This window comes from Panthera tigris, chromosome E3 (assembly GCF_018350195.1).
Source record: "Panthera tigris isolate Pti1 chromosome E3, P.tigris_Pti1_mat1.1, whole genome shotgun sequence".
NCBI lineage: Eukaryota > Metazoa > Chordata > Mammalia > Carnivora > Felidae > Panthera > Panthera tigris.
The window spans coordinates 17,334,209-17,361,039 of NC_056675.1; the positions used below are offsets into that span (position 1 = coordinate 17,334,209).

At 52.9% G+C, this 26,831-nt stretch overlaps 2 protein-coding genes across 6 annotated transcripts; both read right to left on the reverse strand.

The window, feature by feature from the left end:
• Window positions 1–290: 290 nt before the first annotated feature.
• ORAI3 (ORAI calcium release-activated calcium modulator 3) lies at window positions 291–5,606 on the reverse strand. Its single transcript, XM_007092168.3, has 2 exons — window positions 5,162–5,606; window positions 291–1,779 (listed from the first exon to the last, which is right to left on the reverse strand). The coding sequence occupies exons 1-2, from the start codon at window positions 5,387–5,389 to the stop codon at window positions 1,120–1,122; spliced, it is 888 nt and encodes a 295-aa protein (XP_007092230.2). The 5' UTR covers window positions 5,390–5,606; the 3' UTR covers window positions 291–1,119.
• A 454-nt stretch (window positions 5,607–6,060) lies between these two features.
• FBXL19 (F-box and leucine rich repeat protein 19) lies at window positions 6,061–26,793 on the reverse strand. Of its 5 annotated transcripts, none has more exons than XM_042970984.1 (11): window positions 26,436–26,793; window positions 24,918–25,118; window positions 23,369–23,512; window positions 23,179–23,265; window positions 22,867–23,085; window positions 22,328–22,360; window positions 20,577–21,088; window positions 13,714–13,877; window positions 13,461–13,622; window positions 7,888–8,106; window positions 6,061–7,788 (listed from the first exon to the last, which is right to left on the reverse strand). In XM_042970984.1, the coding sequence occupies exons 2-11, from the start codon at window positions 25,092–25,094 to the stop codon at window positions 7,610–7,612; spliced, it is 1,896 nt and encodes a 631-aa protein (XP_042826918.1). In that variant the 5' UTR covers window positions 25,095–25,118; window positions 26,436–26,793; the 3' UTR covers window positions 6,061–7,609. The 5 variants fall into 5 exon arrangements, with proteins under 5 accessions (XP_042826918.1, XP_042826917.1, XP_042826919.1 ...); XM_042970983.1 differs by having other exon boundaries at window positions 22,199–22,360; XM_042970985.1 differs by lacking the exons at window positions 22,328–22,360; window positions 22,867–23,085.
• Between the last annotated feature and the right edge of the window lie 38 nt (window positions 26,794–26,831).

Consider the following 26,831-nt stretch of genomic DNA (forward strand, 5'->3'; position numbering starts at 1 on the left):
GTATGTAGTAGTCACTCAAGAAAGAAACTTACACTTTAGAAAGAAACTAAATCATCAATGGAAGAGATGGAGACTCAAGAACAAGAGTGCAAAAATTTTAGCCTTGGAATAACTCAGTCTCCAAATCCGAAGATAGTGGTCCCTGCCAGCACCAGAAGGGGATCATATCTGGAACCATTTTCCCGCCCCCCCCCCCGCCCCAGGTACACCTGCTTCCACCTGGCTCTTAGGAGTAAGTCACCTGATCCCAAGGAGGCCCCCTCTTCACCCCATTCACAGCCACAGGGACATCTGTGAAACACATTTTATTATACAAAACAAGGTGCATCAAAAATTCAGTGTGAGAATAGCTCTGTATTCCAAGGGCTAGTGACTGGATCCTCTCCCTTAAAACCTCCGCACCCCAAACCCTTACTAGAGAGTCAGGTTGGGCACACAGGCCCTCAGTCTCCAAAGATCTCCAGCCCTGGCCCAAGAGAGTGAGAACCAGACGCAGAAGCTTAAGTGTGGGTCTAGGGCAGTGGGGCAGGCACTTGAACCTCCAAAAATAGCGAGGCTCTTCCTAGGAAAGAGTGGACCTATGTCTGGGTTAGAAACACCCAAATCCTTCTCTTCAGCAACTAAAGCAAAAATGTGGAACCCATCAAAATCTGGAGATGGGGAAAAGCTTTCTCAAAATGCCAACCATAAAGTAGATTCTACAAAAATAAAGCAAGAGTTAGCTACCTTCTGAGGCAGCTGGGTGGGTGTGTAACCTCTGACTTCCACATCCTGTACAGGGTTAAGGTGTTAAGGGTCAGCACCAAAGGTCTGACCAGGGTCTCCCTGCCTCCCCTCTAGCTACATGAGACTTGGACTGAAGACCTTCTACTTCCTCCTCTGCTCCTCCCAGCCCAGATATAGACAGACTGAGATAGACTGACAACGAGGAGAATCCCTGGGAATGTAAAAGCTGCCCCCGAGGCCCACCCCAAAGGACTCGGAAACCAGGAGTCTGGTCTCTACCTGGGAGTGGCCACAGGGGTGGCTCCTGGCAGGGGCAAGGAATGGGGTCTGTGGACCTGGGTCCTCTTGCAGACCGGAGGGAGGCAGTGTTTACAGTAGTGGTTGACATCAGCCTCACACAGCCTGCAGCTCCCCCTGCAGGCGACTCAGCTCCTCTAACTCTTGCTTGTGGCGGTCTGTCTTATGTGCCACCAAGGAGCGATAGAAATGCAGGGCAAAGGCCACGAATACAAGCCCCACAGGTACCATGATTGCTGTGGAGGCCATAGCTGCTTGCCAGCCTGGTCCATGGGCTCCTCCACCAACACATGCTTGCCGGGGTGGGCAGGCCTCAGATGGCTCAGCCTGTGATGGGGCTACAGAAGTAAAGGATGGCTTGGAAGCTGGACTAAGGGAGGTGGTCACTGGTGACAGAGTCCCAGGCACCTGGGAGGCAGGTACCAAAGGGGCTGGTGTGCCCGAGGGTGCCCCAATGGGCACAAACTTGACCCAGCCAACCAGAACAACTTCAGCGAGGAAAAGGAAGGTGCCCAAGGCAGTGGAGAAGCCCCAGGCCAGCTCCACATAGCGGTGGAGTCGCTGGTGTGGAGACTGGTGGACAGAGTTGAGGTTGTGGATGTTGCTAACGGCTTCTATGTGGGGCAGCAGACAGGTGGAGACCATGAGTGCAAAGAGGTGCACAGCCACTAGCACGGTGGTGCAGGCACTAAAGGCCACCAGCAGGCCTGGCGGGTATTCGTGGTTGCTCTCCAGCTGTACCTCCACCATGGCCACCTGTGGGGACAGAGATGGATTGAGTGCCTATAACCTCTTTGGCAGTAGAGGGTTGTTTTACCTGTTGGTATACATTACCAAGGTATCCCTAGGTGCCTGGCAGGAAGAAGGTGCTTAGTCTCTGTTGAGTGAATGAATTGGTAGCCTCGGTAAGGCTCTGTCCTGTACTGGCTTTGGTTTCTGCACCTGGCTATTGAGAGAGCTGGATGACACATTTCTGGAAATCTTACCTTGTTATCACCTAGGGTTAAAAAACAGATTCTGGAGCTGGGCCAACTGGGTTCACTCTCAGCTCTACAAGCTGACAAGTGACATATAGCTCTATGCCTTAATTTCCTCATCTGGAAAGTGGGGATTGATAATAATATCTACCTGCCTTACAGGGTTGTTGTAAAAATTAAATGAGATAATGTACACCAAGTAATAAGAATGGTATAAGGCACAGAGTAAGTGCTAGTTAATTGTGTTGTTATTATTATTAACTGTGATTAACACTAGTGTTCTTAACACTGTCAATAGTGTTATTAACACTGAAGTCTGGGGTGCCTGGGTGGCTCAGTTGGTTAACTGGGCCAACTTTGGCTCAGGTCATGATCTCATGGCTCATGGATTCGAGCTTCACGTCAGGTTCTGTGCTGACAGCTCAGAGCCTGGAGCCTGCTTCAGATTCTGTGTCTCCCTCTCTCTCTGCATCTCCCCCACTTGCACTCTCTCTCTCCCTCTCAAAAAATAAACATTAAAAAAATTAAAAACAAAACAAAAAAACACCGATGTCTAAGGCTAGTGCCTGCAAATTGGTATACCATGAATCCAAGCCAGCTTTGCACATGTTTTGCTTGGCTCATACACTGTGTTTTTTAAGGAATTAGGTTGAACTTTTAAAACTCTAGAGATTTCAGGGCACCTGGATGGCTCAGTCAGTTAGGCGTCCAGCTTTGGCTCAGGTCATGACCTCTCGGCTTGTGAGTTTGAGCCCTGCATTGTGCTCTGTGCTGACAGCTCAGAGCCTGGAGCCTGCTTCAGATTCTGTGTCTCCCTCTCTCTCTGCCCCTCCCCTGATCATGCTGTCTCTCAAAAATAAATAAATATTAAAAAAAAAATTTTTTTTTAACTCTAGAGATTTCATATAAATATCTCTATTTCTGGATCCTCTTGAAAATTTGGAAGATCTGGTTACACTAGGCCCACATTCCTGCATGGCAACTACCAGCTAGAATTGAGTCATGACTGCTCCCCTGCTCCCTTTGGACAGGTCATGGGGTCTCCTGATAGCCACAGTCCCCACCCAGCCAACTTGGAGTCCATATTAAACTGCCTGTCCTTTGCAAACATTTGCGCTGGTGATCCTGTTCTAGGCTTGTGTAAATTTGGATTCTAGAGTCAGACTACCTAAGTTCAAATTCTGCCACTTACTTGCTGTGGGATCCTGGGCAGGTGTCTTAACATCTCTGATCCTGTTTTCGCATCTGTAAAATGGCCATAGTAGTGGTACCTACTTCATAGAATAATAAACGTGATGCACGTAAAAGCTCTAAGCACATTGCCTGGTACTGCATGACAGTGTAATACAATTTGTATGTTATTCTAACCCAGGCTACCCAGATACCAGAATCTGGATCTTTCCCCATGCCTAGTTCTTACAGGATCCATTATATTGCTCTGGGGCTGAGAGAAAGAAGGTACAGAACCTGGAAGGTGGTGGTAGGAAGACAAGGCTAAGTATTTTGGGAAATTGGGCCATGGTGAGTGTTAGCAGGTGTTTTCCACTGACGGTGATCTGGGCCAGGCCTAGTCCTGGTTTCTCCCAGAGCCTGACCCAGTCTTGCTCTCCCCTGGCCAGAGTGGGGCCAGTCTGCCCCCAGAACCTACTCATCTGGTCTTTTGATCCTGCAGAGAAGGTCCTGGTGCTTAAGCTGTCACCTCAGCAACATGCAAGTCCAGCAGCAGGCCAGATTGTCCCCTTGGGAACAGGCTGGACCATGGGATGGATGGGGGTGAGGGACCTCTCTCAGCTAGGTCCAGGAAGTTGCTTCCTTCCCTCTACAGTATGTACAGGAGAAAAAGAGCCACTTCACTGTCTCTAGCTGACCCCACATCAGGAAAACTGGACTGGCCTATGGATACTGGGTCCCTATACAGAAAATGATAGAACTCGGATGACCCTTAAGGGTAGACTTTTCCTCTCATCATTCAAATACATAGGCTATGGTAAAGAGAAAGAGGCAGAGACTAACCCAAATCACCTAGTGTTGTGACTCCTCTATCCCCATGTCCGTGTGTTCCTATGAAGACTCCCCACCAGCTTGCTTGCTTTTTCCTGTTGTGTTGGTGGGGAAACTCTGGACTAACAGAGTCCAGTGATCCTGGGCCCTAGTTCATTCTGTATCCTTCATCTGCTGAGTGCTCTTGGCAGAGGCACTGCCCCATTCTGGGCCTTGGCTTCCATGCCTCTCCAATTAACAGACAGGCTGAGCCATCTCTGATGCGTGTCTTGTTCTGACATGCTGGGATCTAGAGTTTGATGACAAGAATCAGCTCATCCTGGGGCGGGTACTTGCAAGCTACAGAGAGCGCACCCTCCATGATCTCAGTTTCCCACTGGACTGCGAGGGGGAGGATGCCTGTTCAGGGTCACACAGCTGGCCACAGGCTGGGAGGAGCCAGGGTTTGTGTCTGCTGACTCCTCCTGACCCTGAGATTCCCTCAGTCCCATTTCCTCCGCTGGGCCTGTTGGCTGATATCATCCTCCCACACCTGCAGTTTATCAGTTCCGAAATCACATATCAGCTTCCTAATCAGCTTCTTTCCCCAGCAGCTTCCTCACAGGCATCCTCTCTGCTCAGAGCTGTCCTGCGTTACACCAAGCACTCTTTGTGATTGCTAGGAACTGGCCACCCTCCTTGGGATGGGGCCACCTTCAGCTGGGTGACTACGTTTATTCATTTTTTTGTCTTTGACTCTCCCAGCCCTGTTTTTATAGCTCCCACCAAACTCTGATTTGCCTTTGAATCTCTCATGGTAACCTAGTAAGGACTTCTGCCTGGGACCGTGCTCCTTTGGGACCTCTTTGCCCCACCCTTGCATATATATCCCCGTTGGTGATTTGTCTCCCCTCAGGACACCTTTCGGGCTTGTTTATCCTCCTTCTGGCCCGGTTTATGCTAGGGGTCTTCTTACACACTTACTTACACACACACACACACACACACACACACTCAGAAAAAGGGACTGGAGTAGTCCCTTGGGACCTTGTTTGTACTCCTTTACCTCTTAAAAACCCCTTCCTCTGTCCCGTCTCCCGTGGGTACCCGTTTACTTCGTCCACGACCCCATGCCCCCATGTGCCTCACCCCCACCCTGTGCGCCCCTTCCCTCCCCTCACCATGGCGAAGCCCGAGAGCAGGGCAGACGTGCGGCTGGAGGCTTTGAGCTTGGCCCGGCTGAGGTAGAGGCGGCGCCAGCTGAGCGCCCGCAGCGAGTGCTGACTGGCCCCCATGAGGTCCAAGTAGCCCCGGTGCACGAACTCTCGGTACGTGGCCGAGCCCGCGGGGCTCTCGGCCTCCGGGTTCAGCGGGGCCTGTTCGCCCGCGTCCCCCTCGCCGCCCTTCATCCTGGGGGCCGCAGCACTGGGCGGGCTGGGCGGTCACGGGGGCCCCGAGTCGCCCTGGGGGCCCCAGGAGGGCAGGCCCCGGCCGGCAGAAGGCCCCATCCCACGGCGGGGCTAGCGGGGATGCGGGCGGCGGGCTCCCACGAAGAGGCGCCCAGGCGAAGCCGAAAGAGCAGGCGTCTGCAGGGAGACCTAGGGGCCAAAGCGGGACAGCAGAGGCCGAAACCGGAACTAGGACGGAGGCGGAGTCGGAGCGGCCACATGATGGGGTGGAGCCGGGGGACTGTGGGCCGAGATCCCGAGGGACCCCGCGACCCAAGGCCACTTCACTATGGCCCAGGTGCCGGAACCCCGAGGAGGCAAACGCCTAGCCCCAGCGTGTGACTTGGGGGTCCCCGAGCCCTGGACCATTGAGGCACATCTGGACACCCCCTAGATGTCCAGACCTCCAATCCCCTCCCCCCTAAATGATGAGCTGGCGAAAGGTAAACCTATCCACCTTTAGGGATCACAGGACGTCCGGCATCCTCAGTTCCGGGAAGCTTAGGGGACGCGAAGAACTCCCAGATCCATCCAAGCAGCCCCCTTCGGGAGGCCCAAAGCATGAGCATTCCAGTCAGGCCAGCTCTACCCCCACCCCAACGCCGAAGAGACACACACGAACGCGGCAGCACTGGCTGGAAGATTTTGAGTTTTATAGCAAACCGTATTGTACAGACCCGGGGCCCAGGGGCCCAGCCCGGCTGGGACCCCCATTTGCCCCCGCCGGGCTGCCTCCTCCCCCTCCCCAAGCGGTCCCATTATCAAGCCTTTCGCCATACCCAGAACCCCCTCCCCTCCGGCCTTTGGTCCGCCCAGTCCCTCCCCCCACCCTCGCACCTCCCTGTTACCTGAGGTATGTGGATAGATCCCCCCTCCCCTACATGGTACAACCCGGCTGCCCCGGGAGGCCGGGGCTGAGGGGTGGGACCTGGCCCCAACTCCTCCCCCTGCCTCCTCAAACCCCGCCCCCATCCTGGAGGGGGGCAGGGGAGGGCCAAGAGTCTGTTACTAAGTTCCCATGGCAACTAAGAGGGGCCATTTCCAGCCTTAGCACTGGCTTTGGGAGGTGTCCATTGGCTGCTATTTCCATGGCAACCTGGAGTGGCAGTTCCCTGGGCAAATGGGATACAAGTTTCCATGACGATGAAAGAGAGGGAAGAGCCAGGCTGGAGGAGTCCCATCTTTCCCATCATTGGGCTGGCACCCCACCCCCTCCCCCACCCCCGGTCTGGAGGGTGGAGCTGCTCAATACAGTAAAGCATGAGAGAGCCTGGGGGTGGCGCAGTCCAAGCAGGGTGCCCACTGGTCCAGTCTCAGTCTCAGTCCAAGCGGATCAGTCCCCTCACTCTGGCTCCCCCAGGTCCGAGGTTCCCCCGGTTCAAGTAACACTTCAGTACAGATGAATGTTCAAGTATTGTGTGGGGAGGCAGGCAGGGGGCTGGGGTACCCCTCACCACTCCCCTGGGCCGCGCTGAACCCCGCGGGCCCCCACTCCTCCCAATAGCTGCCATTGTCAGTGACGTTCAAGGAGTCAGGGCTTGTGGGGGAAGGAACTGAAATCTGGGGAGGGAGTTAGGAGAGGGGTGTGACCCCCTGAGGGGGTACTACTGCCCCCACACCTGCTCTTTGCCCCCACCCCTCGCTCAGCCCCGGCTTTCCCCTGTTTCCCCGATTCCCCCCCATCTCTGACATGTGGATCCCCAATTACTCCTCTGGTTTCCCTTTTTGGCCCCCCCCACCCCCCAACTCCAAGTATCTGGTCTTTGTTCCCTGAACCCTTGGTGGTCTGCTTTCTGTCCCCCCTCCCCCAGCCCATCCTCCACCTCCCCCAGCCCCCTGGCTCCCAGTATCCTGTGTGCAGATACCCTTTCCCCGATTTCCCTCCCTCAAACTTGCACCTTACCCCCCTCCCACCATCCCTTTGGCTCAGCAACCCCCAGTACCTCTGACCCACTCCCCCCAGGGGATGGACAATGAAGCAGGTGGAAGGGAGAGGGGATGGGAAGGAGAGACCCCCAGAGATATCAGTGCAGGGGGCAGAAAGGGGGGGAGGCTGGCTCGAGTCCCTGGGCAGGAATCCCAAGTCATGAGGTGGGTAACCTGGCCTCCTGGCAGGGATAAAATGAAGGCCCGAGGTCCAGGCTCCTGATGAGTCCTGGGGGAGGGTGGGGGGGCACCCAACTAGCTGTCCTTGAGAAGTAGCTTCTCCTCTGGGCAGCGGAAGGGGCCAGGGGGCCCAGCGGCTGCCAGCCGGGCACAAGCTTCAGGTGAGAGCTGGCGGCAGGAGCGCAGGTCTAGGCGGCGGAGGCGCGGGCAGCGGCGGAACAGCGGGAGGCAGTGGTCCGTGAGGCGGTGGCAACCTAGGGGTGGGGTAGAGGTAACTGAGACTAGGAAGGTGAGCAGAGGGTGGCCACCGGTCTCGGGGACAAACAAACTAGCAGGATGGACAGATTGCTTACCAGCAAGATTGAGGTGCACCAGGGTCTCCCGGAGTGGGGAAGTGGGGGCTGTGAGTAGGTGGACACTGGGATCTCCGACGTGGGCGCAGTGGCTCAGGTCCAGGGCGCTCAGCTGGGGTGCGTGGCGCAGGAGGAGCCGCAGGGAGGCATCTGTCAGCTCCAGGCCCGCCAGGCGCAGCTCTGCTACCCCCTGCAGCCGCCCACGGCTCTCTGTTTGCCCTGGGCAGGCAGGTGAGAGATCAGCACTCCTGGCCGCTCCTGTGCCCAAACCTAGGCATCTAGCCTACCTGTGTCTCCACACCTATTCCTCACCGATCCATAAACTGCTTCCGAGATAAGAGAGCCTCCACCTGCACCACCTGCTCTTCTCCCAAACACCCACACAACCACACAACCTGACCTCATCTAATCTGTTCACTGCTCACATCACCTCCCTAGTGAGACCCTCCATGATTACTCCATTTGACTCGGTAACATTCCACATACTCCTCCCTTTTCCCTGCATTATTTTTTCCCCTTTTCTAACATGTGACATCTTTTTTTCTCTCCTCCCACTAGAATGTAAGTTCCACCAAGGCAAGAGTTTGTGTCTTGTTCTTGCTCTATCCCTAACAATTGGGACATAGGTGCTCAATATATATTCACTCATCCAACAAATGCCATCCCCAATGGAACTGCCATCCCAGGCTCCCCTCCTACTTCCCTCTCCTTCCATTAGTAACATCATCAGCTGAATCCCTTTTTCTCCATTCCCCAGACACCCCTCTGGGGTAACACCACTCCTGCCTGAACTCTTGCCACAGCCTCCTCACCCAGTCCAGTCTCTCCTCTCCTTCCTCGCATCCAAAGAGAGCTGTTCTCAAATACAGGCTCCTCTACCAAAAACCCTGAAGGCACCTCCTTGGTTACAACATTCCAGTTCCTATTAGGTCTCATCCCTGTCTCAGTTCCTAACTCCACGCCTGTGCTCCCAAACACCTGGGCCAAATTCCATAGGTGACCCTGCTCTGAGACTCTGCCTGTGGACACCGAAGTTCACTCCTATGCCTGGCTGGTGTCCCAGGCTTTTAGGTCTGAGCTTAGAGGCCTCTTCTTCATCTCCAGGGTAGAAGAACTCATGCCCCTCATCTCTACACCCAAAGCATGTGGCCTGCTTTTCTTTTATTGTATCTACCACATTCCTGCATTACTTTTTTTTTGCTTTTTAAACTAAGTGCCTAGGGTACACTAGCCATCATTAATTGAGCACTCAGTGTGGGCCAGGCACCAGCTAAGGTGGGCTAAGTGGCAGCCTGCCCCAAGGCCAGTGACTCTTCTGCGTCCCCTGGAGGGCTGCCTAGAATGGTTGCTGGCCCCGCCACCAGAATTTAGATAGTAGGGCCTCAGAGTTTCTATTTTATTATTATTATTAAATGTTTTTATTTTTGAGAGAGAGAGCGTGAGTGGAGGAGGGGCAGAGAGAGAAGGGGACAGAGGATCTGAAGTGGGCTCTGTGCTGACAGCAGAGAGCCCGATGCGGGGCTGAAACTCATGAACAGTGAGATCACCACCTAGCCGAAGTCAGACACTTAACCGACTGAGCCACCCAGGCACCCCTAGGGTTTATTTTTCGAACAAGTTTTCTAGTAGTGTTGATGCTGCTGGTCTGGACTGCACTGTAAGAACCACAGCTGTGGGAGACTGTGACTATCACTCCTGCTTACAGATGAGAACTTTGAGGTTAAAATCATTAAGCAATCTGTCGGAAGTCACATGACTCTGAAGAAACAGAGTAGGACAACAGACCACATACCACAACACTATCTGCCTCCCAGGCACTGGCCTAGCCCACAGATAAACTAAATCAGATGTCGCAAATTTATGAAACTAGCCTTCACAAGTGTTTTATGGAGTCTGCACAGTGCTAAAAATTTTCTTCTTTCTTTTTCTTTTAAGTTTATTTATTTTGAGAGAGCAAGAGCAGGGGAGGGGCAAAGAGAGGGGGAGAGAGAATCCCAAGCAGGCTCTGCATGGTCAGCACAGAGCCCAATGCAGAGTTTGAACCCACAAACTGCGAGATCATGACCTAAGCTGAAATCAAGAGTAGGATGCTTAAACGACTGAGCCACCCAGGCGCCCCAGTGCTAAAAATTTTCTTAAATTAATGACTAATGCTACAAAAAGGACATTTCCATAAAGAAATTTAGATAGAGCTTTTCCTTCAAAAATTATAAGATCTGGCACCACTGGGCTATCTTTTTCACCTGAAAATGATTAGCTGGGAGCTGGGTTGCAAGATGCTATTCCCTAAAGTCATTCACCAAGCGCAACCCTTCTGTTATCTGCCAGGCCACCATTGTGGACACTTGACTTGGCAAACTGGATTCTACCTCGTTTTTTCCTTTAAGGAGTAGAGAGCCTAGAAAGGGGATACACCTACAGATGCCTTCAATCTCGGGCCACAGCTAAAAGCCATCAGGAGGAAGCAGAGGAAAGAGAGGTCACTCCTGGCTTGGGCAGGGGAAGTAGGCATCTACAAGGATTTCACTGAGGTGGCAGCATTTTAGCTGGGCTTTCAAGGATTTAAACATGCAGAGAAGTGAGAGAAGAACACGCCAGGCAGAGAACAGCGGGACGAAAGCAAGGAAATAGAAGAACTTGAAATTTTGCTTCAGGAATGCTACACAGAGCCAGGGAGCCAAGATAAGAAAGGTGGGTGTAGAGGCGCCTGGGTGGCTTAGTCGGTTAAGCGTCCGACTTCAGCTCAGGTCATGATCTCGCAGTTTGTGAGTTCAAGCCCTGCGTCGGGCTCTGTGCTGACGGCTCAGAGCCTGGAGCCTGCTTTGGATTCTGTGTCTCCCCCTCTCTCTGCCCCTTCCCTGCTCATGATCTGTGTCTCTCTGTCTCTCAATAATAAATAAATGTTAAAAAGAAAAAATTTATTAAAAAAAAAAAAAAAAGAAACGTGGGTGTAACAGGTCTTAAGGACCTGGAAGGTTCATCCTTGGAAGCTCCTCAGGTAGTTCAGGCAGGAGGAGCTGGGGTCAGTGTGCCAGCCAAACAGCACTTTCTCACTTCATGGACTAAACAGTTCCCAATGCCCACCCTCACCCCCACTTTCCTGATTCAGTCTAATGCTGGTAAGAGTGGGCAACAGGGAAGTTCTCTGGGCTAGCTCTGCCTGTGTGCCTTGCAGTAGTCACTCAGTCCCTCTGGGCCTCTGGTGGCTTGTCTAGATAGTAAGAGACTTCTAGATGTTTGTCTACCCCCTTCCAAGACCGCTGTGAAGGGGAATGGGGTGGGGAGAAAGGTGCTGAAAAGTGAGCTGTGAAAGCAAAGGGCTAGAGTGAGCACAGCCCCTGCCCTCCTGGAGCTTAAGAGAAGAAATGGGTTTTCATCAAATCACAACTATGTAGTGATAGCTGGGAGTGGATGCTCTCAAAGCTCTAAATTTTTTTTTTTTTTAATGTTTATTTATTTTTGAGAGAGAGAGAGAGAGAGAGCGCGCGGGGGAAGGGAGGGAGACACAGAATCCAAAGCAGACTCAGGCTCTGAGTTGTCAGCAAGAGCCTGATGCGGGGCTCAAACTCACAAGCCATGAAAACATGACCTGAGCCGAAGTCAGATGCCCAACCAACTGAGCCACCCAGGGCCCCCCTGCTCTCAAAGCTCTAAAGGAACTCTGATCTTAGTGCACAGTGCAGGGCGGGGTGGGGGGTGGCGCAGATCTTGGAGGGCTTCCAGGAGGAAGTGGCACTTATGCTGAAGCCTGAAGGATGACTAGGTGTTAATTAGACAAAGGAGGATACAGCATTCTAGACAAAGAAGACTGGGCAAAGGTCCTGGGGCTGGAGGGGCTGAAATGCAGGGATAGTATTGTGTCAGTGGGAGCCAGACCATGCCATGCCTTAGCGACAAAGTATTAGTCTTTATCCAGAGAGCCCCAAGGGGCTATGAGAAATAATTTAGAGCACAGGGCAGACATGGACAGATTTGCCCTTCTGGATGGTTCCCCTGGCATCAGTGTGGAGAACAGACTAGCGGGGGCCAGAGAAGCTGTTGTTAGCATCACATCTCCTGGCTAGACAAGGAAGCTCCGGGCCTCAGTGCTCCTAACCCACACCTCTGTTGTGACCAGCCTCTGTTCATCTGACCAGCCTCAGCTCCCAGCACCCCCCTCTGTCAGTATGGGCCTCATGCCCTAAGAAACTGTTTATTCCTGCTTCACACTCCCTGGGACAACCCTGTCCCTTTCAGGACCCAGTTCAAATAGCACCAACTCAGGGAGGAATTCTCTCACTGCTCCCCACCCCTGCCCTGACCATAGCCACTACCATTATCACACCCTAACTTTCCATTTCTGATTCTCTTTCTTCTGCATTACTAGGGTTCCACCAGCGTAGGGAATGGGACCAATTCAGTTTGAGATCTCCAGGGCCCTACACAGGGCCAGGGCCAGATTATGTGTTCAATAACAAAAGCTGACTTTCCCTGGCAGTACCTGGCCTGACTCAGGAGATGATACCACCAGCCCTATGCAACCTTCCAAGTCATTTGGCTCCCTCTTTCTGCTCCATCCTCTCAGGAAAACCCTTATCCTTTTATTACAGGGCAAGGGGGCATAAGGGCCAAATCTACTGCTCAGCCATATATTTACTGGTCCACACATGAATTTTAAAAGAATGTTAGTGACATTCTTTTAGGTGGCTCAGTTGACTGAGCATCGGACTTCACCTCAGCTCATGATCTCAGAGTTTGTGAGTTTGAGCCCTGCATTGGGCCGACGGCTGTCAGCACACAACCCACTTCAGATCCTCTGTTCCCCTCTGCCCCTCCCCTGCTCACACACACACTCTCTCTCTCTCAAAAATAAACATTTAAAAATATATAAAATAAGCAAAAGAATGTTAAATTAACTGCCATCATTTAAAATCAAGGATATTTCAGGGCACCTGGATGGCTCAATCAGTTAAGTGCCCAACTCTTAATTTCAGTTCAGGTCATCATGATATCATCATGATATCAGGTCATGACATCATGGTTTGTGGGTTCAAGCCCCAAGTCAGGCTCCCTGCTAACAGCCTGCTTGGGATTCTCCCTCTCTCTCTGTCCTCCCCCCCAAATAAACAGACATTTAAAAAATAAAATAAAATCACGGATATCTCATAGAAAAATCCACTTCTGGCTCTTTGGGCTTGCATTCTTCCCTGGCAATTGCCGCTGCTCCCTTTGGAGGCTCTCCAATAGTGCCCACCACACCCAGTGACTTCACTCATATCTGCCATCAGCCATGCCCCTAGCTTCTTCCAGAATTCTTACATCATCCTCCTGTTTTATACCGTGTTTCATCACATAACCATCTCCCCTCTAGGGGGCTACTTCCTCTTCATCCCTGTTCCCTTACAGCTCCTATCACACGGTGGAACGCACAGCAGATGAACAATGGCCAAGTAAGGCCTTCTAATCAAACTTGTGCTCGTCCTTTCTTCAAATCTTTTAACATCCAGCATGAGTTGGAAGAGACCTTGGAGGCCTCATACCCACTCCCTCCCCTTGCCCAACCCATTCTGCAAATGAGCCAACAGGGGCCACACCTGGTTTGGTGTCTGGTGGAGGCAGCAGCAGCTCACGCAGCTGGGAGTCTTTAACATCCTCAATCCAGCGAAGGTCCAGGAGCCGCAGGGCCGGCAGTGGGGCTGAGCCCAGGGCAGAGACGGAGAGCCAGGAGCAGCCGGAGAGCACCAGCTCCTGCAGGCCTGGGGGGTTGGAGGGAAGGTCAGGAAGCTGATGCTCCATCCCAGGACCGTCTCCCTCTTCACTCTGTCCTACCTTGCCATCCAACCCTACCTTGCAGTCGGTTCAGAAGCCACATGAGCTGCTTCTTGGAGACACCTGTCCAGCTGAGGTCCAGGGCTCGGGGCTGGCGACGAACCACACCACTGAGCATGGGCGGGGTCAGTGACTTTCGCCGGCTCAGGTCCATTCGAGGCCACAGACGCTTGTCATAGCACCTATCAGCCACAAGAGGGAGACACAGCTCTCAGCTCTCAGGGAACCCACAAAACTCCCTACTTAAGGGTCCACCACAGACAGCTCTGGCCTGGCTGGCCCACAAAGACAGCAGGGGGTGGCAGGAAGCTCCCCTCCTCAGGACAAGAGCACTGGGTTTGGGGTTCTATTTCATCACCTACTGGATGTGAGACCTCAAGCAAGTCCATTCCTCTCCCTGAGCCTCAGATGCTCCCTTTATAAAATGAGGATAATGATCCAGACTCAGTCAGCCCCACAGGGCTTCTGTATGTTTTTAGGCATTACAGCTTATAAAGCATTTTAGCAAAGACACAAACACCCTACATGGTGTATTTAATGTAACACCATAGGGATCTGTCAGCAGCCCCTACCCACCCCACCCCCACCCCACCTTGGACTTCTGGAGTTCTCCCTGGCTAAGTTATGATGACTCATGGGAATTTCCCATATCCTTTATTAATCTCTGCCTTTGAGCCACATCTGCCCCATTCTGATGGCCAACTGCCTGAGGCTTGACCTACAACCCTGTTCTCTTTGATCATTGTGTCTCTACAACTAGAATGGAGGCTCTACAAGGGCAGGTCTGGCTTTTCTCCTTTGGTAGGGCCAGTACCCAGCACTGTGCCAGGTGCACCCAGGTGATCTGTTGCACATTTGTTGAATGAAGGAATGGTGCAAAGCCAGTGTGAATTCCTTGAAGCTTCCACCGGGCCTTCTCCCACAACACATTTCATCTCAGCTTTTCATTTATTCACTTAATCAGTGTTTATGGAAGGCCTGGTAGGGCCCAGGATTCAGTTTCAAATCCTGATTTGAATTTGAATTCCTGATCCCAGCATTTCTGAGAGCCTTGACTAGTCCAACATTCAGCAAAACCAGAGAAGGGCTTCCCAAACTTATTTTACCAGGAACCCTTCCAGTGTTCTCCCCAGGTCACCTATAAACACTTTGTGGCACACTAAAGTTCCTTGAGACTTAGTTAGAAAACTCTCTTCCAAAATAAAAAAATAAAAAAAAAAATAAATGTTTAAAAAAAAAAAAAAAAAAAGAAAACTCTCTTCCAGTTTTCAGAGGCATGTCAGGAAATTCTCACTGGGCTAGATGGACTGTGTCAGAAGCAGCAGGGGTGGGAAGGGCCCAGGAGGCTGTGTCTTCCCTGCTTCCCACCCCTCATACTGAAGGGCTTTCCCTGCAAGAAGCCCTGAGCTGGGAGAGTGGTTCCCAACTCCGGTTATCTGCTATCCCCTTCTGTGCAGAACATGGATTGATCTTTAAATTGATCCCCACTTCGCACTTAAAGGCAGTATTATTTCACATACATATGTTAACCTTAGAAACATGTACAATAAAAACAGACCAGGGCTATTAAGTTCTAGGCAGGTGTTGCTGTGGCTTTAGGCTACCACCTGAGGACTATTTTTGTTAAACAGGGAGATAAGCATTGAGAAGTGTTAAAGATACAATAGCACCCAATGGAGAGACTTCCTTTTCAAAACTAACAGAAGGATTAAGCCATGCTTTTGTGCCACTTGAAACCGCCAGCGCCCTGTATGACATTTTAGGGAATACTGGGGGCACAGACACTGAAGGCTTCAATCCAAACAACTCCACTCCCGCCTGCTGCTTCCTACCACTTCCCCCCCTCTTCTGGCATTCTAGCCTCTACTTCTCCTGGTTCCTTCCACTCAACCAATAAACATTTGCAAATCTCTCCGATTATAAAACAGAAAAGAAAAAAACCCAACCTATCCTCAACGCAGCTTCTGCCCCTAGGTCCTGCCCTTTTTCTTTTTCTACTCAGTGAAATCCTGCCCACTCCAACCCAGTCTTGAATCTCAGCTCAACTGCCACTATCATCTTGAAGTCCTCCTGGATCTTCCACAGCTAGAAGGGAACCCTTCTCCCTGGAGGCACACACGGGCCCCCCAGTTGTTTCTGTACCCCACTTCACCATAGCCAGGCCAAACGACCTGCCTGCTTATTGACATACAATGCTGCCTGGAGCCAACATAGATTGGTACATGTTGTGCTTCTGCCAGAAATGCCAACCAACCCAGAGCTTTCAACACACAGCTCCAGTGCCTCCTCTCCCAGGAAGTCTCCCAGGACTTTTCTGGGATTGAACTAATTGGTCCCTTTACTCTTGAATGACCAGGACACTGGGTTTAAACCTAAGAACGGCAGCCAACAATCACCAATTGCCCTACTGATCCTAAGCGCCCAGCCTCCACTGGGCTATCAGAAAATGGGGGAAACACGGCCAGTCCACGGTAACTGAAGCAGCAAAGGATATAATAAGGGTCAATGAGAGGACTGGACAAGGAGCCTCCCAGGGAGACAGCCTGATTTGAGACTTTAAGAAGACAGTAGTTATTCTAGTGAGGGGAGGAAAGTGGGTGTTATGTTCCAGATGGGGAAGAACCAGTGTCCAGGCCTAGGACACAGAAAGAAAACAGAGCACCCTGAGAAACTCAGGCAGCAGGAACAAAGGGCAATTCATCAGCTCACCATAATGAGGAAGGTGAGGATGATGTCTATGGTACTAACAACTAGTGTTTACTGAGAGTTTACTATGTGCCAGGTACTTGTCTACAGATAAGGCATTTAGCCTCACAACAACAGCCCTAGGAGGTAAATATTGTTATTATCATCTCCTTTTTAACAGTTAAGGCAAAGAGATTAAGAAACTTGTTCAAGATCCCAGAGTTACCAAGTGGCAGCAAAGCCAGGCTTTAAACCAAGCCGGTCTGGATTGAGAGCCTGAATCGTGACTGGTTTAAAGCCCGGGGGAAGACCTCAGAGGAGGCCCAGGGGAGACCCACCGTGTCAAGGCGGGCTGGAATGCCAGGCTGGACTGTCATGCCCACAAGAGCCTAGAGGTAAAGTGTGTGAGCTCGATAGGAATTTGAATCCCAGCTCTGCCAGCTCCATGCTTTGAGTCACCGTCTCTGGGCCTCCATTCTCCAAACCATAAGAGAGTAAAGGCGGTGCTTCAAAGGTTTGCTGCAAAGATGAAGGCAGACCGTACGGGGGAAGTGTGGGAAATACTTAGTGCCGTCGGTGAGGTACTGTACATGTCCAAACGTCCAACAGAATTGTGGGAGTTTGTTGTGAGGGCAGCAGGGAGCCATGGATGCGTTCTTTCTAAGCTGGGGAAGGACGCCTAAGGTGAGAGGCAAGAACTCTTAAGAGGCACCGCATGCACTCATCTAGGGGCGTCAGGGCTTGATGTGTGAGTTCCCTAACCCGTTCACTTCTTTCTAGACCCCAGCCACCCCGACTGAGTCAGCACCCCATTAAGCCCACCTCCCAAATCTGAAATTCTGGTTCTAAACCTCTGTCTTGCAGAGGCCCTTTGGGGATGCAGATTTACCAGCCCAAACTGGTTCTTCCCTCTCAGCAATCTGGACTCCCTGATGCCACCACTGTCCTCCTACCCACCCATCTCCAGGCCTTTATTCCCAGCCCCCAACTGGTCCTGACCCTGTGTTCTAGTCCCTTCCTTGCCACCCTCTCTGCCCATGCCCTCCAAAGTTCCAACCCTCTTCCCTGTGACTCAACAACTCCACCATACTTCCTCTGGCTGCCCCCTCCCCTCGCTCTTGGTACATTGACTTCGCCTCCCAGTGCCAAAAGATAAAAGCCACCAGACAGGAAAGCCTACAACTTCCTGCTCTCCCACCTACAAATTCCTCTCTAGCTCCACCCTCACTACCTCTTTCCACACACCATCCTGATTTCCTCACTTCCATTCATTCATTCACCCATTCAACAAGTACTATCTTAGGGGCACCTGGGTGGCTGAGTCGTTTAAGCATGCTACTCTTGATTTCAGCTCAGGTCATGATCTTGCGGTTCATGGGTTTGAGCCCCGCATCCGGCTCTCAGCTCAGAGCCTGGAGCCTGCTTTGGATTCTGTGTCTCCCTCTTTCTCTGTCCCTCCCCCACTCACGCTCTGTCTCTCTCAAAAATAAACATTAAAAAACACCCAAAAAACAAAAAAAACAAGTACTGTCTTAGAACCTACTGTATACCAGATACCATCTTAGAAACTAGGGACACAGAAGAAAACAGATTAAGTCCTTCCCTTGGAGCTGACATCTTTGATTCCATGCAACCTGGCTTTGGTCCCCCCTCTTTGTAGCACAGCCAAGGATACCAAGGCCTCTCATAGCAAATCCAGTTGCCATTTCTGGTTCTTGGTCTCTTACCACCTCTCGCCAACATCCTACACTTTATCATTTACTCCTTCCTCAATCTCTCTTCTTCAGGATACCACCACCATCTCCTCCATGTCTCTGGCTGCTCTTTGTCTAATTCACAAATACTAACATTCCGTCTTCTGTCCTTTCTGGAAGCTGCCACCTATAGGATGAAAACTTCCAAACTTGGATCTTTCTCTCAAACATCAGACCTGTACATCCATCTGCTGTCTCGCTAGCTCCTGACTGGACCACAGAAGTTTTGGGCCAAATATGTCAGAGCTGAGCACTTTGCTTTCCCTGGAACCTGTTCCTCCTCTGGTATTCCTGAGCTTAGGGAACGGCACTGTTGCCCACCCAGAAACTTGTGGGCCAGAAACTCAGCAAAGAGTCACCCTGCTGCTCTCATAGCCATTTAGTCACTGAGTGCAAGCCATTCTGCTTCTTAAAAAGTTCTCAGCCCAAGTGCCTCCTCTCTTGCCAGCATTGGTGGTATAGTGGTGAGCATAGCCGTCTTCCAAGTCCCTCCTCTCTACCCCTCCTGCCCCTACTTCTGTGCCCGGGCCTGACCGAGCCTCCTGACTGGTCCCACTGTACCTCTGCTCCGCCCTACCTTCGACCTTATCAAAAGCCACCATTTTATATAGTGTTTAGTGCCTTTCAGGTAGTGTGCTAAGTGCTTTGCAAGGACCACTTCATTTAATCCCCACAAGGTAAGAGTATGAACCCTAGACTAAAGATGAGAAAACAGGCCATGAAAGGTATCGCTATCCACCCCTGGCCATACATCCAGGAAGTGCGGAAGTCCCAGTGGATGACACCCACGAAGGCCAGACTCCAGGACCCCAGCTAGAAATCACTGTGCAGTCCAGCCTCTCTGCTTCGTCCACTTCTGGTCGCAGGTCTCTCCTTGAGGCAGAAATCAAGTCCTCTTCAATTCTGGATCCCACGTGCCCAGCAGAGTTGGCTTTGAGGAGGCCTCAGCAAACATTTCCTCAATCACTACACAAGCTGGGGTGATGATCCCCAGTAATTGCTCTATTTGCTTCTATGTTGCGGGTTGACTGGGAACTCTTCAAGGGCACAGACCTGTGTTCTGAGGATATAAAGTCTGTGCCTCCAGTCAATATTTGCAACTGAGTGAATAATAACGATTACAGTTAAGGCATGGAGTAGTTTCTATTTCCTAGGTAGCATCCTCAATTCGTTAAGTATATTAGCTTACAAAGACACTATGAAGTAAATGCTTTGGTTCTCCTGGCTTCACAGATGGAAGAAAAAACTGTGGCACAGAGAAGTTAAGAAACTTAACTTCTAAATTAAGCCCAGCAGCATCAGCTTATCAGAGAAAGAATACGATGCAACCATAGGCAATTTGCTTCCAGAGCCTGTACTCCCATCTTCTTAGCTCTACAGCCTCCACAGGGACCAGAGGCATGAACTAATGCCCCAGAGTCTAAAGGAAAAGGACTGAAGTTTGAGTTCAGCCACGAACTTGCGCTGTGACTTCAGGTGTCCCTCATTCCTTCACAGGGCTGCTACTACGAGGAACAAGTCAGCCAACAATTTGCCAAGTGCCCAAAACAATGCCTGGTCTACAGTAAGTGCCTGGGAAAGAGCCTGAATGTTCTCATTTAATGAATTATTTCTCGGGCACCTACACTGCCCTTGTCCCATGGTGGGGACATACAGATAAAACAGACAAAGTACCATGCCAACAAGGGACATGAACATGAAAATGAATCATTGAGTGAAAACTGATCAGCAGGCAAAAGACCTCTATGTGCTCTGTAGAGGGAACAGAGTACAGTGGGAGTTTGATGGGGTTGGGGGAGGATTTTGTCAGGGGCAGGATCAAAGAGGAAGACCAGGGGCTTGGGAGGATGACCGACATTTCTGAACAAACAAGGTTGAGAAAGCAGTGGGGAGATGAGGGGAGGATAGGCAAAGGGAGCTGGTGGTGGCTACGGGGCAGAAAGAAATTACCAAGGGAGCCAGGGGTCCCAAGAATGGCTGCCTCTGAGAAGGCAGGGGCCACCTCAGCAAAGACCTTTCTTCTTTGTAAATAGGACCTATAATGAGACTGTCCTCAGAAAAAAGACTGTGTGAAAAACAAGTCAGGTGACGCATGTCCAGCAGTCAGCACTATGCTTGGCACATACTGAACATTCGTAAATGATAGTTATTAAAAGAAAAGATTCTGGAGCCACAGGGCCTGGGTTCAAATTCCTGGCTCTACTACGTCCCCTCCATGACCTTGACCTCAGCTTCATCTATGAAAGGGAATAATAGTACCCACCTCACAAAGTTGTTATGAGAGTTCAACGAGCTCACAAATGGAAAGCAGCCTGCATACAGCAAATACAAAAGTATCAGACTAAAATGTGCACAGATTACAGACCAGGAGCCAAAGAGATCACAACCTGCTGTTGCAGGTCACACAGCAAGTGAGAACCCAGGCCTGTCCAGGTCACTCACCAGCGGCTCCAAGTCCGGCAGACTCGCATGCAAATGCACAGCTCTCGGGGCCCGAGGTGCTGGAAGACACGAAGCCAGGCGGCACGGGGCAGGGGGTGGTCGGATCCAGCAGCCAAAGGCAGCGTGTCGGGCTCAGGGCTTCGAGGTGGGGGCCGTACCACGTGCCTCTCCAGCTGTGGGGGCCGGGGCGGTGGGGCGGGGCCCAGGGGCCAGCTGAGGAGGGGCCCCCCACTGCCAGGGCGCACAGCCCGCCGCCCCCCGCGGTTCTCCTTCTCGCCCGAGCTGCCCCGGGCTGGCCGTCGCCCATTCCGGGCCTCGCCAGGGGCCTCATCCTCACTCAGCGATGTGCCTGAAGAGTCGGAGTCAGAATCCGAGTCTGAGGAGGACGAGGAGGTGTCAGGCACCCGCTCCAGCAGCTGGCACATGCGCTTGAAACGTTCTAGCTTCTCCCTCTGTGGCGATGGGGACGGCACTGCCGGGCCCTCAGCAGAGGCCAAAGGCGGCTTTGGTTTCTGCAAGGAGATAGGGGGAGGCTGTTCTAGGGCCTGGGGTGCACTGTCCCACCTCCCTGCCCCTGAGGAGTCAGCAGGAGATGAGCAGCCCAAGAGACGGTCCCGAGTTCCAGTCGTGGCTATGCCCCCGAACGATGTGAAGCCTCAGCCACACCATGTCCCTCTGGACCTTGGTCTCCTTATCTGTCACATGAAGGCATTGATTCAAAGAATTAAAAGCCCTATGGGTTTCAACAGCTTATGAGTTTCCAAAGGCAGTGAAATATGGAGAACAGTTAGAGATGTAGTTTTGTGTATTGGCTTCGCTATCGAACTCTCTGTGGCCTTTGGAAACCCCTGGCTCATCACCTGCAACACAGAATGCTGGACTAGACGATTCCAAGTATCTGTTCAAGGATGTGAGAGTGACAGAGCGTCTCACGCTAACTCAACATACTCTCACAGTGCTTGCATGGAATGGCAACCTGGGCCACTCTTCTTAGACATGAGGAGACAGGCGCTCTGAGAGACTAAGTGACTAGCCCAGATTACAAAATGACAAATGGCAAAAGCAGGATTTGAACACAACCAGGCAGACCCTTGCATTTGTGTGTCAGGGCAAAGTGACACCTGAAGTTCAGCCTTGCTGTGTGACCCTGGGCAAGTCTTTTAACCTTTCTGGGCCTCCTTTTCCACAACCCTAGGTACATTTCACAGTTCACAAAACTCATTTACTTTCATTAGATGTAAACAGTTCTGTGAGATAGGTGGGTAGGGTAGGCAGTATCATCTCCTTCACACATGAGGAAACCAAGGTTCAGAACAGCTGACAAGTTGCCAAGACCACACAGGGAGTCAGTGGGCAGGGATCTGAACTCAGTTCTTTTTCCCTTTAAGATGTGGAAAGATGATGCAAATGGATCAGATGACACCCCAAGGGTTCTTGGAAAGTTCTGAAGCCTGGCCCCAACCCACCTCTCCCCCTCCACTCTTCCCAGAGGTCCAGATGCCCATTGTGGCCAAATGGGGCAGGGGCAGACAAGGTGAGCAGGAAGGGACAGATCTCTGTCTCCAGGGTGGAGGGTGGGGCAAGGAAAGGTGGGAGGGGGAGGGAGGAGGTCCCCGGCACACCTCCCAGTTCTCGGGAGGGAGCCCAGGGTGGCAGGACGAGAAAGCCTGGCTTGGATTCAGAACCCTGGGGGGCAGAAGGCCGGGGCCGCCTGGGTCCGATCCTCGGAGGAGGCAGGCATCTCCACCCACCTTCTTCAGGTGCCTCTCTCGGCCTCCTTTCACCTACCAGAGTAAGAGGGAAATATGGGGAAAGGGAAAGACCCCATTAGCCCCTCATTGTCCACAAAGCTAAGATCCATGCTCTCTTCTTAAACTACAAATCCCAGAAGCCCCCATCTCAGGAAGAACTCTGAGCATGCTCATCTCCCCAACAGTGTCTTGGCTCACTGAGCATGCTCTCATCTTCTCTTTCTTCCCCCTCAGGCCCTTCCCAGCCCCTCCTTCTTCCTCTGTAGCAGCTAAATTGAGCAGGCTCTCTCCCTCCTACCTGAAGCACCCTGAGCTCCCAAAGCTTCCCTGCCCAGTACCAGCTGCACCTCACCTGTACCTCTCCTCCCCACTGAGCATGCTCCATCCTCCTCCCAATACCTCCTGAACTACATCTCCCAAAAACCCCTTGGGGAACCCACAGAGCACAGCGTCCCAGGCCCACCCTCCCCAACAAGGAACAAGACTACTGCTCCCAGAATCCTTTGTGCTAGACCTAGTGAGCATGCTCCCTGGCTCACCTTTTTCCTTGGGGTGGGGGGCTCATTCCCTGCCTCCCTCTCCTTTCTTTTGGGGGGCCCAGGCACGTCCTCTGGGGGGGGCCCAGCAGGTAGGGGGCCCTTGCGCCTGGGTGGGGGTGGTGGAAGCGGCGGCTCCTCCGTCAGCTTCCATCCACTCCCCAGGCTGGCGCCCTCCTCGCCGTTGTCAGCCCTGCGGCGGCCTGGTCCCTCACCTGAATCCTGGGGAGATGGAAGCTGAGGGTGAGGTTCTATCCAGCTCTCCGACCCACTGCCTACCCAGAGTCCAGCACCCAGCCCAGCCCCTATCCTTACCTTGCTGGTCCGGCCTTCCTGGGTGCATCGAGGGCACTCCCAGCAGTTAGGGATCTCCGCATTGATGACACCCTCAGCCTTCCCCATCTGTAGGCAGAGGGCAGGGAGTGGATGTAGGGTGCCAGTAAACCCAGAGGCAGCATTCCCCAGGGCCATCACCTTCAGACTCCAGGGCCCCCAGGGCCATCACCTTCAGGCAGCCAGGGTGGACGATCTCATTGCAGATTGTACACTCCATGAGGCTCAAACCAAATTTCTCTTCCTCTCCCTCCACTGTGTCCTCCTTCCCAGCCTCCCCACATAAGAGGCACACAGCTGTGTGTGGGAGCACGGGCTGTTGGGGAAGAGAGGGTGTTAGGGACCCTGAAAGCAAGCAACAGGGGAGAAACCCTTCCGTCTGGGGAGCCTGGCCAATGCTGGATGAAATTCAGAACCCACGGGCCAAGAGATCAAATCCTGAATTTGTTCCTTTTTGGCAGTGTAACCTTGAACAAGTGACTTAACCTCCCTATGTCTTTGTTTCTCCATCTGTAAAATGGTGCTAAGCATTTTTCTTCTGTGGGACTATTGGAAGAATGAGATAATGCATGAGAGGCACCGGATACATAGTTGTTATCGCTGTTGGAAATGTTGCAGCTGGAATCAGGGTCTGTGTGTGTGACCCTGAAAATTGTAGCTGGCTTTGCCAAAGAAGAGAAACCATGGGAAATATGACAATACTACCGAGAGAGAGCTGCAGAGGACGTGGCAACAGCTTGGGATGATTCTGAGTTTGCTCAATGGGCAGCCCAAGGGTTGCTCTGGAGCCTACAATGAACCAGGTTTTGGCAAGACTCCTGGGAACACTAAAAAGTCCCATGAGAAAGAGAGCAGCCCTGAGACAACTTGACTTTGGGAAGGGCAGTGGTAACACATAGTCATCTGAGGGACGCTGAAGGTCGGGAGACAGGCCCAAGGAAAAAGTAGGTCGGGAAAGGAGAAACAGGAAAGCGAGGCAAGGGTTTGGGTAAAAAGGGAGAGAAGGGAGTGCTGTGGGGTAAAGCAGCAGCAAAAAGTGGCTGGAAGGAAAAGGAGGTGGTGGTCCTCCAGGAGGGGGCGCAGGATGCAGCTGGCTCCTTAAGGCTGCTGGAGAAGGGCCACATTCTGGAGCCCCAGGAAGCTTAAAGGAAGAAACTCACATTCTCCAGATACCTACTGTGTGCTGGGCCCAGTAGCAGGAACACTCACATCCATGCCACTGTTTAATCTTTACACTCGGCAAAGAAAACGTTTCACAGAAAAGACACCTTGAGGTTCAAAGTGTTTGTTCAAGGTCAAGCAAAGGGTAAGCCTGGCCTCAACTTCAGGACCACTCTGGCAGGTGAGGAAGAGGCCAAAGAAGGCTAAGACCTATTCACAGGGGCTGGCTCTGGAAGTGGGCCTCTGTACACAAATCCCTCTAGGGAGGGGTACAAGACCAAGGCAGGGTGAGCTCTCTATGGGTCTGTGCTTCTGAAGCTGGGAAAAGCATGAAAGCAGGCACTAGGTTAGATTCTCCTGGGTTCCCTAACATTGCCCCCCAGCTTGGAGCGAAAATGGGCCTGGTGGACATTTAAACAACACAGTGAAAAAATTCATGAATAAACAGCAACTCCACAGTACACGCCAGGAAGCAGCCACCCCCAGAAAGGCCCTTGGGCCAGCTGGGGAAGGGTACCCAAAGCCCCAAGGGTGTTTGATGAGGTGGGGTCAGAACTCACGGCAGTGCACTGCCGGAGCAGGCACGACTGCTTCATGCGCCCGGGCCCCCCGAACTTCTTCATGTCTCGGCAGAAGTGGCAGTCCCCGCACTCAGTTCGCACACAGGCCCGGCAGCGGCGGCAGCGGGTTCGGCGTCGGCGCGCTCCGGCCCCCGGCCCCCGGCTGCTCGACGACATTGGGGGCGTCAGCAACGCCGAGGGCTATGGGTAAATGGTGGCAGGTCAGGTGAGACCACTGAGGCCCTGGCCTGAGAAACTCCCGCAGATCCCCCCTTTCCTAGGCAACCAGAGCTTGCCCTCTTACCCAGGGAGAGACAAGGAGGTCATCCCTCCTGCAGGGGAGGTGGGTGGGGGTGGGGGGGGAACAACACTCCCTCCACTCAAGGCCTCTCTCTCCAAAGCAGCTCACCTGGCTCCTCTGGGAGTCTGAGAACTGGCTTCCTGACCTCACTCCTCTTTCCTCTAACACTTCCTCAGTGTCCTCTTGCCTAGCCCAGAGATGAGGAAGGGACTAGGGCCTCTGCACTGACATCCCCACACCAAAGCTCCCTGGAAAGCCAGGGGCTCCTTTTCTGTGGAGTTACCTTAGAGAGGCCCCAACTTTTCCTCTTTTACCCAAATGTAATACACCCCATGCATTCTCCAACCTAAAATTTCCCAGACTTACCTCCAAAATACCCACAGATTCCTGGATAGAAGCTCCAGACCTTTCTTCCTCCCTCCTTTCTCTCTCTCACACACACAACTACCACCCAATCTCTCTTCCTCCAAAACCTATACATTGTCAACACATCCAATGGGATGCTTCCCTCCCCCATCCCTAAAGATTCACTCTGCTGCCCAGGGCTCTGAGACACCCCTCCCCCCAATGCTGCTTCAGAGCTCTTCCTCAGTCCAACATCTCAACTCCTCTGCTCCCCACAGAGCTCCCTCTGCCCCAAGACACCCTCCTCTTGGATCTCTCATGTCAATCTGGGCAATTTCCCAGATTCCCTGGCATTCTAGAATCCACCCTGACATCTCCACAGAACTCAGGATGGGCTCAGTCCTACATGTCTTCCCCCCCAACCCCCAAGCTTCCCAGGCTGCTTTCCATTCCTAATTGTCTAGAATCCCTTGGGCTCCCCTTCCCATGGAAACCAGATCCTCCAAGATCCCATACAGACTCAGCAGGCCTGGAGGGTCTCTTCGTGGCCAGAGTCTTACCCCAGCTTCCCCCTTTCCAGGGACTTCCAGACCCATCCATGGGGGGAAGGGGCCCTCCAGTGCTCCAGGGGAGGGGCCTGGAGGGCGGCGACTGCAGGCAGGGATGGGGGTCTGCAAGGGGAAGCAGGGTCTAGGAAGGAAGGCCAGTTCCCCAGGGTTGAGAGGTAACAGGAAGGAGGGCTGGAGATGAGGAGTTTGGAGCAAAGAGAGGGCGAGGCTGGGGGCGGGGAAGGCAGAGAGAGGCCGGGCTGAGGATGAATGGGAGTGGGAGCTGCCCAGGTCTGGGGGTGAGGAGGAGCCGCATGAACCCACCTCACACGTGTCCCGGGAGCCATCTCTCCCTTCTCGGCAGCTCCCGGCGGGTCGGCGGCCATCGGCGGCGGGGGGGCCGGGCGGCGCGGGGCGCGGAACGCTCAGAACGCCGGGGTCCACGGCCCCCCGAGGGCGCTCGGCCCCTCCCTCCGGCGGAGGCCGGGACGGCGGCGAGTGGAGATGGGGGGCGCCAGGGGCGAGGCCCTCCCACGGGCTGCGGCGCGGCCCTTCCAGGGGGAGGTCCTGCTCTGGGGGGCTCAGTCCCTCAGCCCCCCCAGGCCAACGGGGGCTCCTCGGGCGCAGGGTGCTCAGCTTCTGCCCGGGCCCCACTCAGTCCGGGGTCTGAGTCACAGCTCCCCTCCCCCCACCCCACCTCTCCACAGTGCCCCCGGCCCT